Raw genomic sequence first — 17,874 nt, 5'->3', positions numbered from 1 at the left:
CGCTCCTTCTCGTACCATTGTAGTGTACCTAGTGACTACCAAAGACAGGATCTTCAGGCAACCCGTCCACCCCCCAATACTTGCGCAAGCGCTCCCTCATCAATTCATACTCAGCGCCTATCCGCAGCGCCTGCATCTTGTCGAAGTCGATGATCGTCGACGCGCGGCCCCCATACACATGGTACCGCTGCAGCCCGTAATCCACAATCACGTCCGCCGCATCCCTGATCTCCTGGTCGATGTCCTCCACCCGGAACTTCTGGCCCGTGCCGGTGAGATTGGCGCTCGACCCCAGCATCAACTGCCCGTCCTCGTCGTTCAAGCGGCCCAGCTCCACCAGCAGCGACCCTCGACCGAGATAGATGGCCAGCGTGCCGTTTTTGGTCGTGTTTGCCAACGTCGCCGGGGTGAGCTGCTGGAGGAGGGGGTGGTCCGCGCGGAAGGGCGCGACAACCCCGAAGGACATGTCCATCTCGTGGTGCAGCGTGCGGATCATCTCGTGCCGCGCCGCGGGAAGGAAGTGAAGCTCGCAGTGGAGCTGGTAAGTTCCAATGATACCCTGCGCGTGGCCGGGCCGGCGTCTCTTGGCTGCGAAGGCCCGTTGGATTGCTTCGGTCGATGAGGCCATCAGGCCGTAGCCCACTTCGGTGGGCACTAGGGCTACCCCTCCAGATTGGAGGACGTCAAACACGCGGCGTGCATCGGCTTTGATGTCCGGATATTGTCCCAGTGCGGGTATGATCTTGGGTGGGGTTGATGGGTCCATTGGATGCGGATTAAAGTTGTTTGTTGAAACCGAAATCCCCGAATTCAAAAGGGACGATCGGGAAGGAATGGTAGAAGGAAGAACTGGGTCACAAGGCCCGAAAGATGAAAATTCATTGCATTCAAATGGTGTGAGTTTGAGGGTGCGGGTAATCTCTCCCAATTCGCCCCGGTCGGACTCCGAGATCTAGTCTGAGAAACAAGGTACGTGTTCCTTATATAATGGCCCAGGAACTCCAGCGAGTGGCCCACATTTGATGCAAGTGAAGTGGACAAATCAAAAGGAAATTGCTCTTGACACCGGCACTAAGCCTCTAAAGGTAAAGCTTCAAGCTCTGCGGCTTATGGTGTGAATCTGTTAGGGCTTCTTTTCAGCTAAGAAGGACATGACTACAAGGGGCTTTCATGATAAAATACCTCTCATTATCCCTGTTCATGGCAGTTTTGCGGGCAGCGGCAGCCTTATCGCTGATTCCAACCGTAAATTAATCCTTCTCTATGCTATATCCAGTGAGCTTTGGAGTTCCCGGGATGCGGTAAATAGATTTGGGATTCGGTGGGGTCTGGAACTTTCAGCTTTCCTAGAGAGAGGGTGGGGAGGGCTACGGTTTCTGTGTCGTCTGGGAAAGGAGGGGCTTGAGCGAAATATTTTGGAATTAGCATTTTGGGCTTGTTGCGGGGTTGATGGTGTATCGATGGTGGCAATCTAATGAGACTGAGAAGTTGTGATTTGTTAAGAAGGATAATGTGCGAACGTGAGCTTATATATTGTCGCTCGTGATGGAATAGTTTAGATATATAAGATGACGCAGCGAAGGCAGGGCGGGGAAGTGGGAGAGAACGATGGATAAGTCATCTGCGTCCTGCTGCTTAGCCGGCTGAGGACGCAGTGGATCGGGGTCTAATCGGATTCAAGCTGTCTGGGTGATGCTTAGTCTGCTAAGTCTGCTTAGTAACGTAATCGGTAAGCGGGCGGAACGCGCAAGCGAGTGGAACGCCCAACTCGTAATTCTGCTTTATATATAAATTTAAAGTCAAATATCAACCTTTTTACACCATTTAAATCGCTTCTTCTTAATATTTTACTCTCGCTGGACACTATATCTATATATAACCAACTTTATTATATAAAAAACAGCGAGGTGGCGCGCGGCGGCAAGACTGTTCCTCACCAACCGCAGAATCAGACTATTAGATTTTTAAAATTTTATCTTTCTTATAAATCCGGTAAAAAAACTATATAGTTTTATAAACTGTAGCTTCTTCGAAGCCTACTAATTAATAATTATTTTATTTTCTCTTCTTAGTCTGACGTTTGTCTGCAGCCCGTAAATCACAATTTTTCTATTTAAATAAAACTATTCTATTTAATATAATTTTACAGCTTTTAATAATATATAATAATATAGTTTTTATTAACTCCGGAGGACTTTTTATATATTTATATAATAATTTTTTAATTGTAGTTTCATGCTTCTTCAATTGCCTTGTATTCTTAGATATTTTTAGTATAGAAGAAGTAGTAGTTTAATTTTTAATAAAAGTAATCTTTTATAAACTATATATCAGCTTTCCGAGCACTTCGTCCGGCTGGAAAGATATTAAACCGAAAGCTGAAAAGACGTTCTATATAAATAATTTTTTAAAAATAAGTTCTTAGACTTTGGAAAATATATCCAAAAAATCAACCTTATTAATATAATAGATTTTTTAGCGAATTAGCTGTTTAATTATACTACTGTATATCTTCTTTAACAGCGCGAAGCAGGCAACATTTAAAAACTAATAAAAATATAAAAAATATAAAGATATACAGATAGAAACAACATCATTCTAACTGTAGATTTTATTAAAATAAAATATTAAATAAAAGTTATATCTATTAAAAATCAGAAGGCTATATTTCCCGACTCGCTGTTTTTTAATTAAAAAAATAAAATAGTATTCAAACTAATACAATCCGATCTTGTTATTTATCTAATTATTTAGCGAGGTGTCAATTCTTTAAAAATAAGATATATTATCTTTATACCAGATCTCTATATACATATTTTTTTTAATAATAATATACAGAAATAGAATCCAGCCTGAGACGTTAATATACTTAATTAATATTATCTATTTACAATTTCTAAACTATATAAAAAATAATTTATCTATACAGTCAGATCTTATTACTATCTTAACAGTAGCTATTAAACTTATAGTAAATCCAGTTTTATTAAAATTATAAATATCTTTATTTATAATTCCGTTTTTTAATATAATATTTTAAATACAGTCGAATTATTTTTTAATAAGCCTCAGATCTTTGCAGAGAGCTCTTTTATAATTATATCAGCAAAAAAAATATATCTTTAAAAAGTTATAGTATTTAATAAAATTATATATCTATTTCTACTCTATTAAAGTCTTATTTAATATCTTCAGCGAGGCTCTTCGTTTCCGGATTAGTATAAACACCATTTTATAAATATAGAAAAGCCTGAGGGAAAGTTCTTATATATTTAAAAAAAAACCACTATTCTAATATCTCCTCCTCTGGAAGAGTTAATTTATACAAATTAGTATATATATTGCTTCGTGATTTGACTCCTTTAACACAGTTTTAAAAAATAGTTTATAAAATATTAAAAACACGCGCTGCTTCTTATAATAACGGAATTTGATTATTTTTTAAAGCCTTAATAGCTAAGAGGATCCTGCCTTTTTATTCTAGTGGTTGATTTCGTTGATTAAAAGCCTTATGTTTTAGTGGAATGCGGAAATCACAAGTTGGGCGTTCTACTCGCTTGCGCGTTCCGCCCGCTTACCGATTACATTATGCTTAGTGCTTACGCCACTATGCTTTCCACGAGCCCAAATTCCTATCAGACGTTTTTATTGGCTGGTACCTTATTGTGGACAGCAGTGAGATTGATATATAGGTCATGTTGATTGATGGTTAGATGGTACACTCTAAGCTTGTGGTTGATTCGATCAGGGTGCTAAATGGGGTCTATGCAAATGTATAGTACAGTATAGAACCTATAGACAAAGTGTAGCTACTACTCTATTTGGTCTCTATGTCCAACAACGTCCTTCTCCGTGCACAGAACCCTGCAAGAAGTCTACTGAAAAGCCGCCAGAACCTCGTCATTCCATCTGTCTCTCGTCAGCAACGATATCCTCAACATCATGTAGACTAGAGCAACAGAACTTACGAAAGATACTTCCCCGACAACTCCCGAGGCGCATCCACCACCAACCGCGCAAGAACATGTCCTGGCTGCTCGGGTCTCAGCAACCCTCCATCTTTGTGGACGGTGGTAAAGAACGAATGGAACTGCTGATCCATCTTCGTCGCAAGATCCTCCCGGATGCCCCGCTGCATCTCGGTATCCACGATACCCGGATCCACCGACACAGAAACCACTTCAGGCTCTTCTTCCCCCAGCGTCAGCGCCAGATGGTTCATGGCCGCCTTGGTGGCGCCATACAAGCCCCATCCCTTGAAGGCTGACACGGAGGCCGCGGATGAGGTGAAGATAATCCGGCCTTGAGAGGTGCGAAGCGAAGGCAGGGATGCTTGTACCTGTTTCTTACCGTTAGTTCTTCTGAGATGGTCGGCCTTTCAGGGATCATAGTGCCTTGACGTACAAAAGCAACACAGCTAAGATAGTTCACATCAAACCCCTGCTTCCATTGTTCGAGGTCCGCCTCGGCCACATTCCCCACTTGTCCCAGCGTCCCGTGGTTCAGCACGAGTCCGTCCAGCCGTCCGAAGGACTTCAGCGCCAGATCGACGGCCTTCCGGCCGAGTGAGAGATCAGCGAGATCACCGCCCAGGACCTCGACTTGGCTGGGGTGCTCATCTTTCAAAGCTTGGAGGGGGCCAATGCTCCGTGCGATGACGACCAGGTTGTGTGATTGCGGACTGCTGAGGAGATACTTGGCGATGGCGAGGCCGATGCCTTGCTTGTTGTTAGCTTTGGCGGGGGAAGTGGGATTTCGGACGGTGCAAGAGCTGGACGTACCGCGCGAGGCGCCAGTGATAATGAAGGCTTTTGGGGACATAGTTGAATCCACTTTACTGGAGGACATGTAAGGTTGTCTGAAATTTGATTGTGATTGTGGTGAAGGGATTGGCTGAGTCGGAAAGACACGGTGGTGGTGGGTGATGCTGACTAATGGTCTTCCGTAGTTAGCTTGGCCCGCTGGAGACTAAGTGGGTAAAAACCTGAAGGCTGGAACCCTGGATGGATCCACCTAATTGGGACTATGTCATTTGAGGTTAGTAAGGGCTGTGAGGAAGCAAGGTAAGCTTGTCATATATTGTCATATATTTTGCCTTGGAGGGGTGGTACTGTACTATAAAAGCATTAAGCTGGAGCTGCTTGCCAGGTGACATGTTAGGGTTTCCGTGCTGCGTATTCCAGACGTCAACCGCCACCGGCAAGACCGAAATTCTGGCCATCACCGGACGCGGCGTGCAAGCCGCCTACCTGCACTCCTTCTTCCTGAGCCGGGACTATGTAATCCTGTGTATCTGACCGGCGCTGTTCGTGGCCGGGGGCGTCAAAGTTCTGTGGGAACACAACCTGCTCGACGCCATGCGTTTCGACCCTGAGACACCCAGGCGCTGGTACGTCGTCGATCAGAAGGGCGGCGCGGGGTGGTGGCCGCCTTCTCCAGTCCGGCGTTCTTCAGCTTGCATACCATCAACGCCTGGCAGATGGACGATCCTGATGGAGCATGAGAGGGACCCCACGACGGGCCACAGACATCATCTGTGACCTCATCCAATACCCAACTGACGAAATGCTGCCTCGCGTCTACTACGAGTCCTTAGTCTCGACGGGGTCCCAAGGTTGAGAACTACTATAGTAGTGACCGCTTGCGCCCTAGCTTCGTTCGCTATCGTCTTTCCGTAATTCTGTCCACAGGTTACCGTCAAAATACCCGCAATGAGAAGGGAAAGAAAGACCATCCCGGGCGACGACGTAATCGACTATCGCATCCGATGCAGTGGGCGATCTCCCCACTATCAATCCGAAGTTCACAGGCCGGAAAACCCGACTCGTGTACAATCTCTGCATACAGGGGAAGGTATGTCTCTATCTTCTTTTGTCATGTGTGGCACTGACTTAGTACGCTGACTCTGACTGAATGACTTCACTCGTAGTCATCGTTCTTTGATGGTATCGCGAGAATCGATGTCGATACTCGGGAAAGCACGATCTGATCTCGAGAAGTATAATGTGGTGATCGGATACGGATGAATTGCATTTTGTGGGATTTAGCTTCCCTCTTCGCCGATACCGCAAAATTATCCAAACCCTTTCGAATAGTCTATCTGGTCTGAGAGTCGGAGATCGGGGAGCGGCTCCCAGCAACCCCCGCTCCCACGGACCCTTTCAACGATACTAGCCTGGAGAATGCCGCTATTAGGGATCCAAGGAACGATCGCGATGTGTTTTAGTTTGAAAAGAAAAAGCCCCCGAAGCCTTATTTCACCTCCTCCTCGGATCATTCCTTCTTATTGGTCTTTCTCTTTGTCTTATCAGAGGCTTAGTCGAGATCGAGTCCCTCTTTACTAGCTCAGAAAATGGGAGGACGGTAACACCGTTAATGTAAATGCGCACCTGAGCAGTCCGCCACCAATCTCCCTCACTGTGGTCAAACGCCTCAGTCCGACCACAACCAAAGATTTCAGCTGCTGAATGCGGTGTAGTATCGAGGCTTGAGATTGACACAATGTTTCGTTGATATTCGGGAAAAAGTATGGCGAATAGAATCAACAAGCGAATGTAGATATGTACGCACATGCTTCACAATATATATATGACCCTCTTTGATCGCGGACAGCAGGTTAGAATGCTCTTGAAACGCAACCCAGTAGATGCCTGCAGTAAACCTGGATACAACAATGCACTGGTAAATTTGCCACTGGAAGGACAACTGTGAATAGTGGCAAGTTGTGCCAGTCTGGCTTCCATCGACTTCCAGGAGGCGGGTAACTCGACTTACCAGTTGCTATATCAGCATTATGAATGCGACAGCCTGGCTGCGGGACGGGAACAAGCGATCTGAGCCCTTTCCCCTTTGGGAGGCGACTGAATACCACGGGCACGGCACTCACACAATTGCGAACCACATCAGGTGAAACCGACACGAAAATCCTTCCAGGATTAGTCCCGACCTCATCGGATAGAACTACTGCATTGCAGCGATCAAGATAGGAATATACTGCCCACACCTTAGAGACACGCCGACAAAAGAACTCCTTTCTTTCACTGATGCTGACCACCAGGGTCCCAAATCAGGGCTATCTGCCCTCACGGGCTAGGGCGGTGAAGAACCTGACTAATCCTGTCGGCAGAGCATGACCAGGGCCCTAACTCTTGTGCAGCCTAAAGGATCCGAAGGATTGTCGAAGAGGGGGAGCAAAACGAGGGCCAAGGCTGCAGGCTTATCAACCATCCACGACTACCCGTTCATGCAAGTCGGCAAATAAATATCATTCGAGTATCACACCTTACCCTTTCCTGCGCACGATCTCAGAATACGAGATTGGCGCGCCCACAACAAATCAACAACGTCTGCAATTCGACGGCCAAGACTTGCAAGGCGCATCGCAATATGGACCCTGTAAATCGGTTGGTTGACGATATATCGTGGCTAACGGCTGGCTAATCCAGAACGGAAAATGCACCACGACAAGCACTGAGTGTCATATCAGCTTGGGCTGACGAGAATGTTTGTCAGGACAAAGTGGCTAATTGGGAGAATGACGGTCTATAAAAAGAGTCTTCGAAGCCCGCGGTGAGTCGGACAGAGCATCATCAGTAATATCAACTCAACTTTATATCCCAGAATCTCCTTGCCTTGTTAGACTTCTCAAAATGGCGCCAACCACAAAGGGCCAAGCCCAAACCTCTACTGGACAATCTCAATACCAGCCTCCCTCCACTGGCATCTTCAGTCTCATGCCAGCCAGCTGGGTGCCCTACGCTGAACTGATGCGTCTGGACCGCCCAGCCGGCTTCTTCGCCTTCTACTGGCACTACCTGATCGGGATGAGCTTTGCCGCGGCAATCCTGCCTTCCGTATCCCTCCGTGCCCTAGTAGAAGCAGCGATCTACCAAATCGTGTGGGTGATCATCCTGCGCGGGGCCGTCTGCACCGTGAACGACAACTTCGACCAGGAGTTCGACCGCCAGGTCGCGCGGACCCGCTGGCGGCCCATTGCGCGCGGGGCGGTCTCCACCACACAGGCCAACCTCTTCGCCGCGGCCCAGGTCGCCCTCCTGGCCGGGATGGCCCTGCGGTGCCCGCTACAGCAAGCCGCGGGGTTGACCGCCGTCCCGCTCTACGCGAGCCTGACCACGCTGATCCTCAGCGTCTACCCGCTGGGGAAGCGGGTGACCGACATGCCGCAGATGATCCTTGGCGTAGGCTTTGCGGCGGCGATCCCCTTTTCGGCCGCCCTGCTGGGGCTTGATCTGTTCCCCGTGTCGCCCTTCGCCTTGCTGCAGGGCGAGGGGGGTGCGGATTCCCGGCTGGCGGCCGCGTCGCTCAGCCTGTGTGTGGCCTCGGGCCTCTGGACCGTCATCTTCGATACTGTCTATGCACACCAGGATCGCGCGGACGATATCAAGGCGGGCGTGCGCTCGCTGGCTGTTCGTCTGGGCGATCACACGAAGCCGGTGCTTGCCGTGCTGGCGGCCGCGCAGATCGGGCTCTTGGTGTTCACGGGCGTTCAGAGCCGGTTCTCCTTGGTGTACTTCGTGGCGTCGTGTGGAGGTGAGGCGCTTGCGTTGGCTACTATGCTCGTTGTGGTTGATTTGAGCAAGGCGGCGAGCTGTGCTTGGTGGTTTGGGAAGGGAACGGCTATTGTGGGGATTATTCTGCTTTCTGGATTGACTGGAGAGTATTTGTTGAAGTGATGTGATGTATGATTTCCTTTGAGATCAAGTCTCATCCCTGAACACCCGAGCGTTGCAGCTGTGGTGTATGGGCTATATCCTCCCCCCTCTGGGTCCATGGTTGAAAGATTATATATGGTTTAGATTGGATAGAGTACGTGCTAGCTAGAATATGATAATTTACTGCCCTGAGCCTTTCTGAAATGGACCTAAGAAAACTCTGGACTCTCAACTGTCGTCATTTGGTTCGAGGTTTGATCCTTCATTCGGAGTAGAAATCATACAAAAGCAGCAGTGCTCAGCGATCCCCACGTACGGCCATCACGCCAGAGTGTCAATAAGCGCGAATGTTTGATTGCTGTTCGATTCTTTGTCTCAAGAAGGATTATCTTCCCTGTCGGGCTAATGTGACAGCGCCCGCGCTAGAAGGAGATCCTTTCATCACGCCCACCTGGGCACATCTTAGCCCCTGCCCTGTCGGGCTTAGTTCACAATATAGGTTATGGGTTGAACCCATTTTCCTTGCAATGCCAATTCTTCCCCCGCTCGACCAAGATCATGCGGTCTACTTCGTAGATCTAGACACGAAATTCCTTTGTTTAGGTCTTGTCTTTGTGGAGAAGCAAAGGGCCTACAAACTTGCAAACTCTCCCCCAAGCCGCCACAGCGGCCTTTGACGAGTCATGTGATTTGAGCTACCCTATCTCCTCGCCTGTACGTTCCCCAAGACAGTACATCTAATCCAATGACTCTATGCCATGCCTTTCATTAATCTTGTTGACAATGGTGCGTGACAGCTATCAAGTATTACAGTCTGTCTTATCCCGGATATGGATACTTATATGCAACGCCATCTGGTCGACCAGCGTAATCCGCTTGTATCTGCATAAGCACATGCTTCTCAAGAGCAGAAGTGGTATTGTCTATGTCGGCTTTTCTAAGTACGTGATTTAAAGGCCTTCACCTCTTGTTTACATGCGGAGAACCTAGCTAGTAACAACAACCAAGAACTACTAAGGATCATACGGACACGGTCCAATCCATCTCTGAAGCCTCAAATTGCCGCTAATCTACAGGTGTATTTTACTGGTGAACAGTAGGACAACAAACCACTACCAGCGCAAGAATAGATACATCGCAAAACAACCTAGGCCAAGTCAAACGAGTGTGGACAGTTAGAGTGTTGAATATACATAGAGTCTCAGCACCAAGCTACGACGCAAACCACTGAGAACGAGAGATAGAACCGCCCCACCCTCAACGTCAATTCATCCCATCAGCCCCCTAAGTCCAATCCTCCTAGTAAGGAATCTGCGGATGAAACCACTCCTAAACAAGGACAGCTGCGCCGGGTGCGCAATAGGCATGTTCTCGAACACATCGCCCAACTCCATGACGACCTGGGTGCCGTTGGCGCTGTTGGGACGGAGGCCGCCAGTGTACGAGCCGCCGAAGTTTGGGTTAAGGGTCTTGGCGAAGTCGGCCCAGTAGGCGGACATCTTCTCCTGGATGGCGTAGTCGGTGGCGTTGAAGGGGTACCGATCCGTGTTGGCATACAGCGCGTCGAGGGCGTACATGATCTCGGACTGGTGGAAGACACCCTGGTCCTGGCCGGGGGGCGCATGGGTCCAGTAACAGGTGTAGAACGAGGAGGAAGCCGCCTTATACCACTCGGTGGCGTAAGCACACGAGCCGATCAGCGAGGCTTCCTGCGCCGCCGCGTTCCAGAACTCGTCCTGCGTGCCCTTCGTGTCCGGGTACAGCTTGATGTAGCGGCCGTAGAGGTCGCCGTACTTCACCGAGGTGTAGTTCTCATACTGCACCACCGTGTAGTCTGTGCTGGTGGCCTCCCCGGACTCGTCCTTTATGTTGCCGGTGATGACGGGGACGTCGTTGGTCGGTCCGTTGCGAAGAGTGTCGATGTACTTCTCCGAGAGCACTGACGCGAGACGGGGCAAGGTCTTGAGGGCTGCCGTGCGAACATGCCAACAATGGCAGGGATCGCTCGGGACTGGCTACCTAATGCAGGCACCGGACCCGGGGGCCCGCGGTAGGGCTCGGCACTAGCAGCCCGACCGGGTACTCCCGTACGAAACCACTTGGCAAGAAGGCCCTCATCAAGATCTTGCCAGTCTCTTCCTGAGCCCCCTCACTCTTCCACCTCAACGTGTGCTGCTGAATCTAGATGCAAACGTTGCGGTGTGTCATGTTTTGGGATGGACCCTGCTTTCGGCGGTTGAACGGCTCAACCATGGCTGAAAATAAGTAAAGTAAGTAGTCTTCACTTTGAAAGGGACATGAGGATCTTGTCGCTGGCCGATAACATACAAATAATATCCGTGCCTTGTTTACGTCACGATAAATAAGTCATGACATAGGGGTACGAGAGTCGGTCTGAAGACCGGTAAGGATAGTGAACCAATTGACCCTACCCCCGAATATAAGAGATCTTGATCAGCAATCTTTCTCAAACTCACCCGCGATCTACAGCTACCTGCTTCTCGCCGGCAAAAAAGGAGATCAGCTGTTCCCTCATATCACACCGAGTGAGCATCTCACCTGTGCTTGTGGACCGTCACATCCCTGCACTGCACTGAAATCCCAGCGGACGATTTTGAACGAAGCCTATCTGCACCGAGCCACGGACAAACATTCATCGTTGCCTCTCTTTCTCTGTCATGCAAACCGATCTAGTGGATCGCGAGACAAGTGACATCCTCAATATTAGTCCGGATGAAGCTATATGCTCTCGTGGGGAGCAGTAGCCGTGCGGATCTGCTCTATACAAGCTTGGCTCACAACTTCACTAACACTTGTGTGCTGACGGCCCTACGGAAACGCCCTCTCTCTGTTCGTTCATTCTTACCATCTTGAGACCCTCTCGACTCGTCTCATCGATAAAAATGCTCCCAGGATGCTACAGCAAACCGCAATCTCACGCCCGGTCCGGGGTTCACACCGCCTGCATCGTCTCGTGTCCCAAACCCACTCCACGCTTCGAGCAAAGAACAATGCCCAGCTCACAGCACCGGACCCCTCGGCTTGAGCCTCACCATCAACGCAGACTTATCCCACAACAGATGACATTCCTGGTCCAACCAATCCGACTCCGTATCCTCTAGTTCCATGTCGAAATCGAAGATCATGCGGGCCAGGATGATGCGCATCTCGACATATGCCAAGCTGAGACAACCACCGTGTCAAAAATGTCAGCAGCAAACAGGCAATCGGTGGGGACACATACTTGCGGCCAATGCAGTTCCGTGGCCCAAAGCTGAACGGCTGCAGCACGTCCCGGTTGTCGGTAGCGTAGCGCGGGTCGTCGAGGTGGCGCTCGGGGACGAATGCATCCGGGTCGGTGAAGTTGGCCGGAGACCGGTATGCGGCGTAGTGCGGGATGGAGACACTCGTCTGGGACAGTTAAGTTTGATCCTCACGGCAACATGATATGCACTGGTGTACACGAACCCCTCCCGGGACCCACCCCCCAGATATGACATCGCCCTGCGGATCCACCACGCGAGGCAGCCCCACCCCCACCGGCGGAAACAGGCGCAACCCCTCCGTCAGTACCGCCAGACAGTAATCGAGACGATTGACGGAGTCCAGCGTAATCTCCTCCTCTGTCGCAAAGGCGGATCGAACCTCCTGCTGGAGCTTGTGCATCACGCGGGGATTCTTCAACAGCAGGAAAGTCACGCCGGACAGCAAGGTCGCGGTTGTTTCCGACCCGGCGATGATGAGGGTACTTGCGTTGGTGATCATCTCGGGAACACTGATCCCCTTTTCCGTCTTGCCCTGGTGCTTGAGGATATTGGCGAAGAAATCCGGACGCTCGTTGGTCTTGCCCAGCCGGGCCTGCACCTTCTGGGCCGTCAGCTGCACGTGCCACCTCTGCTGCTGGAGGACCCGTCTGGGGGTGATCGCGCGCATGAGGTACTGCGTGCCCGGCAGCCGGCGCGCGACGTTGAGGTACGAGGCCACCTTGACGGAGCTGAAGATCAGCAGCACCCAGTCGTGGTAGGCCGCGTTGCGGAGGCAGTCGAAGGGCTCGCCGAAGGCCAGGTCGCCAATGATGTCGAAGGTGCAGAAGTTGTACCAGGCTACCATGTCCAGCGGGGCTTGGTCATTTTGGGCGTGCTCGTGCAGCCGCTGCATGAGCAGATCGACGTAGCCCCGGATGATGGGTTCCTGGCCGCGGAGGGCGCTGCCGGAGAAAGCGTGCGAGAGGAGGCGGCGGAAGCGACTGTGGTCGGCGTCGTTGGACTGGTCGATGCTGGGGACGTTGTTGGCGGTGGGCGGGTACGCGTGACGGTCTTTCGGCTTCTGGCCGTGGCCCGGGCGCGTGCCGTAGATGGGCTTCCAGGCATCACTGCTGGTGAAGGAGAGCTCGTTGGGCGCGACGCGGACTACGTGCCCGTATCGCTTGTGCAGTGTGTTCATCTCCTGCGGGGGTCGACCGCGGAGTGTCATTAGTAGGTACGGGATCCGGGTGGCGGCCATGGACCTGGGGCCGGGGTATCTGGCTAGCGGGTGGAAGAACACGTTGTAGAGAACAATGCCGATCAAAGGCGTGGATACCTGGGGGGGTTTAGGGCTGATTAGCAAGGGGTAGGTAGTATTGCTGCTGAGGGATGTGAAAACTTACGAGTACAATGAGTAGCCCTAAGACGGGTACCTCCGACAAAGGCCCGGCGGGGAATCTCTGGATAACACCCATTTTGCAAGAATCTCACACACTCAATGTCAGGGATTAAGTTGCGATAACGGTCTTTTGAGAGCAAATACTGAGTAATTGTCCCAGCGCATCCATCCAATTTTATATCAGTCTCCATCATAAGAACCCCGCACCTGCCCGCCCTCGCTTAGACAATGGTGTCACATACCCTGGTCCAAGTCCTGTACCATGGCGGACTAGAGCCCAGAATCGTCTAGTTGACTGTGTTCTAAATGAAACCCCTAGCACTCGGTGGGATCAAAAGCCTTCACCGTGCATGGGGGATTAATCACTTGTGCAGCCGCACAGACTGTCGATCCCCGTTTGCGAAAGGTGACAGGCTGTCAAACAGCGGCTAAACTGCCTCACACAATTGGTGAGCTGCGTGCAAGTACTTCGACTGGAAAAGATCAACATGTTGTGCGATATAATACCCAGTGTATGATTTTCTTGAGATGGCTACAGGAGTGTACCACGAGTGGGGCTGCTGTGGATCAGCGGGCGGGGTTGCGGCCGAGTTCCCCGTACCCGTACGGCCCGCTGTTTACCTTCGCTCATCCCCTTCACCCTGACACCGAGGAGGAATACCTTGGAAAAGGACTGATTAAGCAACTCAACCTTTTACTTGGCAGGGCTGAATGTGATAACACCATGGCGCTGTCTTTGAAAGTTTTTTGTTGCTACTAGATCTGAATAGCAAACTCAAGAATGAAGGGGCTGTTAACATGCTCGTGTAGACAAATGTATACTTGAATCAACCACATCAGGTTGATTCTGGAAATTATTAAGACATGCACGAGAATGGTCTCAGGCGATCCTCCCTTATGTAGATTTCTGCACAAGAATTTGATAAGCGTGTACTAGCCCAAGACTTACCTACAGTGGCTGTACACAAACTGTCCATGAAAGAATCAAGGGAACATTCAATTCCAAGCACGCTAAGACAACTATACAAAAAAAGAACATGACAGTCTTTGCTAAAGTCTCATGGCCCAACTTCTTGATTCTTTGCTGAGGCTAAGTGTCACTAGTAGGACAGGAGCTGGTATGTTGCGCATGTGATACGATGGTAGCGATAAGCTTCACCCCGATCGCGATCAATCCTTGGCAACGTCACCTAGCGGCGAGTCAATCACCAACGTGCTTACGGATTACTGTGAGATATTCTATCAGATCAGAAAGGTCTAAAATTGGCTCTGTGTACAAGTCTAATATTTGAGACGCAACTCCTGGTCCAGATGACTTTGGTCTAACCTGAACAAAAAAAGCATGAATAACAGAGATCTCAATAAGAAAAGATCGAGAATATAAGCAAATCACTTCCAAAACTCGAAGCTATGATGAAAAGGCTTGAAGATATCTTCAATCAAGTAGACGTTGAGATATTGGGATCGATCAGGCTCTTGACACCTGACGATACTAGTGTAAGATGGGAAGAAGATGTTCATCTTGTGGCGGGATGTGCTGGTCGGACACGGTGCTCGCGCACATTTGACTCGCCCCATTCGAAGGGTTTGCGCAAGGTGCTGGTCGGTGGTTCGTGACTTTGAGAAGGGTCAGGCCTTCACAAGCTAGCCAGCATCTAGAGACAATTGGTCTCCCCGACTCCCGACGGAGTCAATTTCGTGAGCCGTGGTCATCATTATGAGCAAAGTGTGAGGCCTTCTTTGATTTGCCTCATCTCTCCACTGCTCGAATGGGATTGTTGGGTGTGTTCGTAGAGTGACTAGCGGGGCTTCCAGAAGCTGGATTTTCAGCAATCTAAGCGGAACGGCTCCGGGCTCTGTTCGTGCGGCTGGTATTACCTGGAGTGGCGAATGCTTGGCGAATGCTCATTCGGAACGAGAACTAGTCCGAGTATTTGGCACGAGGAAGGCAGCTGTAATAGGCGAGGTTATACAGCTCTACGAGGCGAGTAACATAACTCCAACGACAATTGCCGCACAAAGCGAAGAGACGTCCATCCGCAGCGATGTTGCGCGACTCTCCTTCGAATCGCTATCGGAGGATGAGGTGACGCCGGTCGCGTTGGGGATGGCCGAGGAGCCCGTGCCGATCTCGAGGATGTGGTCATCGCCAGGGTCGGTGTTTGTCTTCGCAATGGCGACTTCGTTGTTCTCCAAATCATAAACCACGTACGCACTGCGCAGGAAGGTATCGCCGAGCACGAACTCTCCGTCGTCGGAGTCTGAGTCCTGGGGCACGATGCCGAAGACGCAATAGGAGCCCGCATCCAGGAGCAGGTCGCCCACAGGCACGGAGAGGTTGAAACCCGAAAACTCGAAGACAACGTCGTAGTCTTGGTCCGCGACGTCGCAGTCGACGATCGCGTAGCCGGCCCGCGCGACGTACTCGGCGCCCACGGCGCTGATCAGATCCTGGGCGGCGGCGGAGGGGAGGTAGGTCAGCGAGGTGCCGCTGTCGAGAACCCCAACCACGGGGAAGGCGGTGTTGTTGACGCTGGTGCTCTTGGTGCCTGTGACGTGCACCCCGTTGAGGCTGACGGCCAGGGTGTCGTAGACGCCGTTGATTTTCTCAATCGGCAGGGTGTGTAAGCTGCCGGTGTACTTGGCGGTGTTGACTCCTCCGAATAAGATGGTGCCTTCTTTGGCGTCCAAGTCATCGAGCCAGAGACTGTATGCGGCGGAGTTGATGAAGCCCTGGTCGGCCAGCGCTTTGGGGAGATTGGCATATACTCCGCCTCCAAATTGAGCAGAGGTCTCTCCGCTGGCGTATCCGATACCTAGAACTCCCTCTAGATTTCAGGTCAGTCATGCCTGGGGGCAGGCAATGGAGATCGACAGGGGTTAGACTTACGACTGCTGGTGCTGTTGGTAGCGACGCCGAACTGGAAGTTCGTCAAGGTGACGTTTCCTAACTTGACAGTATCATTCACATAGTCGCCCGCGGCTTCGCTCCCATCCACGTATTGAATCACGAAATCTTCATTGACCAGGGAGTATGTTGAGGAGGCCGAGGAGTCATAAGTGCCGTAGGAGTTGTTGGAGCTGTCGGATCCAGTACCCGCCGCGTTGACCCAGAGATCGCTACTTCCGGTATCGATGATGACGCTGACGTTTTGTCCGGGGGTGCCCAGCTCCAGGCTAATGATGTAGTCTACCTCCTATTCAATCCTTTTGTCAGTCATTTTCTTCAACCCAGAGAAAGTAGGCGGCAAAGCAACAAGGGGGAGGTGAAGAGGGCGCACAACGTACATTATTGCCGATGTCGACATCAACAGTGGCTCGTTTGTGTGAAGATCGGATCGCGTTGTGTCTCCGCTGCACATTATATTGTAGAGTCGCCGGTTGACTGCGTTCGTGCAGGGTAAGCGCCGAAATGGGCTGGATTAAGCCGCCGGCCAGCGAGAACAGGAGGGCGAGATTCTTCATAATGGGGATGGGACGGACAGCTTTAAGGGCGGTAGCAGTGCGTCGAAGGGAGGGGGCTGGAGGGTAATTATACTGCGACGAAATTTAGCATGGCGTCATGGTTGCCTGCCACCATGGTCCACTTCAATGGCTTCCGATTAACCCGCTTGATGAATCTGATGAATCTTCTTCAGTTTTTCGCAGGAGCCACGCGGCCCCCTCGGAAGTAGGGCGGGTGGTTTTGGGTGGTTTGGGGTTAGGCAGATGCGATTTGGGGATTGACGATGACGCGGCTGTGGCTTTGCCGCCAACCCAACTGGGAGGGTTCTGCTTTCGGCTGTCTCGGCCTCTAGCCCTGCTAGCCTGCTTCGGCCTTCGCGGGAAACTTAATTTCCGCCATTCTCTTTATTGCCTGAGGCAGAAGGGTGCTCAGCCACCGCCAGCCCATCCTGCGCCATGCAAGGCTTGGCTTTCATCCAGCTAATCAGCCATTCACGTCGATGGAACTCGTGAACTTCGCATAGGATCCAGCCAATCGTCGCCCCGACCGCTAAACACCGAACTTCGCCCTTCAACTCCGTACACATCTCATTTCAAGATCACGAGGTACTGTAGAGAGCATCAAGCAAGGTTTTGTCCAGCTGGCTTGAGAACCGGCCAGCGATATCTGACCTGGCCTGGCATAGACAACACTGAGAGTGCCATTATTACTCACATCAAACGAGACCGGTGATGTTCATCGATGTCGAATTTGCCATTCCTATATCTAGAACAAAACCCTTCATCTCCAGTATAAATGATATTGAATACTGATTGTTGACCTCCACAATGATTAGTCTACTCGACACAAAGAGAAAAAAAAAAGGAAATCGTCACCAATGCGAAGCATATCAATACGCTATGACGAATTATAGTTCAGACAGCCCGAGGGCGAAATCTGACGTGGTTCCCGCGCGTGTGCGAGGGCGAGGTAAGGTCACGTGCTGTGATGGGCTTCCGGGATAGCATCATCTCTGGTATCAGACTGACATACGTCCTCCCGATTACTCGCAGATCAAATCGATCGCGGGAAAATCAAGCAGAAACAGCTTCGAAAGAGCCCCCTAAAGCCCAT

General features: G+C 50.7%; 5 protein-coding genes across 5 annotated transcripts; 1 reads left to right on the top strand and 4 right to left on the bottom strand.

Moving 5' to 3' along the window:
* Positions 1-28: 28 nt before the first annotated feature.
* On the bottom strand, positions 29-766 carry ASPACDRAFT_39911 (uncharacterized protein; the record flags this gene model as incomplete). Its single annotated transcript, XM_020200674.1, has 1 exon — positions 29-766. One exon carries the CDS (start codon positions 764-766, stop codon positions 29-31), a length of 738 nt encoding a protein of 245 aa, XP_020058943.1.
* A 2,950-nt stretch (positions 767-3,716) lies between these two features.
* ASPACDRAFT_1853184 (SDR family oxidoreductase) lies at positions 3,717-4,821 on the bottom strand (the record flags this gene model as incomplete). The annotated part of the gene is made up of 4 exons (XM_020197300.1): positions 3,717-3,909; positions 3,969-4,339; positions 4,405-4,718; positions 4,782-4,821. The coding sequence occupies 4 exons, from the start codon at positions 4,819-4,821 to the stop codon at positions 3,876-3,878; spliced, it is 759 nt and encodes a 252-aa protein (XP_020058942.1). The 3' UTR covers positions 3,717-3,875.
* Positions 4,822-7,649: 2,828 nt separating this feature from the next.
* ASPACDRAFT_24473 (4-hydroxybenzoate octaprenyltransferase) lies at positions 7,650-8,693 on the top strand (the record flags this gene model as incomplete). Its single annotated transcript, XM_020199270.1, has 1 exon — positions 7,650-8,693. The coding sequence occupies one exon, from the start codon at positions 7,650-7,652 to the stop codon at positions 8,691-8,693; it is 1,044 nt and encodes a 347-aa protein (XP_020058941.1).
* Positions 8,694-11,692: 2,999 nt separating this feature from the next.
* Positions 11,693-13,392, bottom strand: ASPACDRAFT_50159 (cytochrome P450; the record flags this gene model as incomplete). Its single annotated transcript, XM_020202323.1, has 4 exons — positions 11,693-11,855; positions 11,917-12,083; positions 12,141-13,253; positions 13,321-13,392. The coding sequence occupies 4 exons, from the start codon at positions 13,390-13,392 to the stop codon at positions 11,693-11,695; spliced, it is 1,515 nt and encodes a 504-aa protein (XP_020058940.1).
* Positions 13,393-15,293: 1,901 nt separating this feature from the next.
* On the bottom strand, positions 15,294-16,781 carry ASPACDRAFT_50158 (pepsin-like aspartic protease; the record flags this gene model as incomplete). Its single annotated transcript, XM_020202322.1, has 3 exons — positions 15,294-16,144; positions 16,207-16,513; positions 16,605-16,781. The coding sequence occupies 3 exons, from the start codon at positions 16,779-16,781 to the stop codon at positions 15,294-15,296; spliced, it is 1,335 nt and encodes a 444-aa protein (XP_020058939.1).
* Between the last annotated feature and the right edge of the window lie 1,093 nt (positions 16,782-17,874).

This window comes from Aspergillus aculeatus (assembly GCF_001890905.1).
Source record: "Aspergillus aculeatus ATCC 16872 unplaced genomic scaffold ASPACscaffold_3, whole genome shotgun sequence".
NCBI lineage: Eukaryota > Fungi > Ascomycota > Eurotiomycetes > Eurotiales > Aspergillaceae > Aspergillus > Aspergillus aculeatus.
This window is presented reverse-complemented; position numbering and strand designations above follow the sequence as displayed.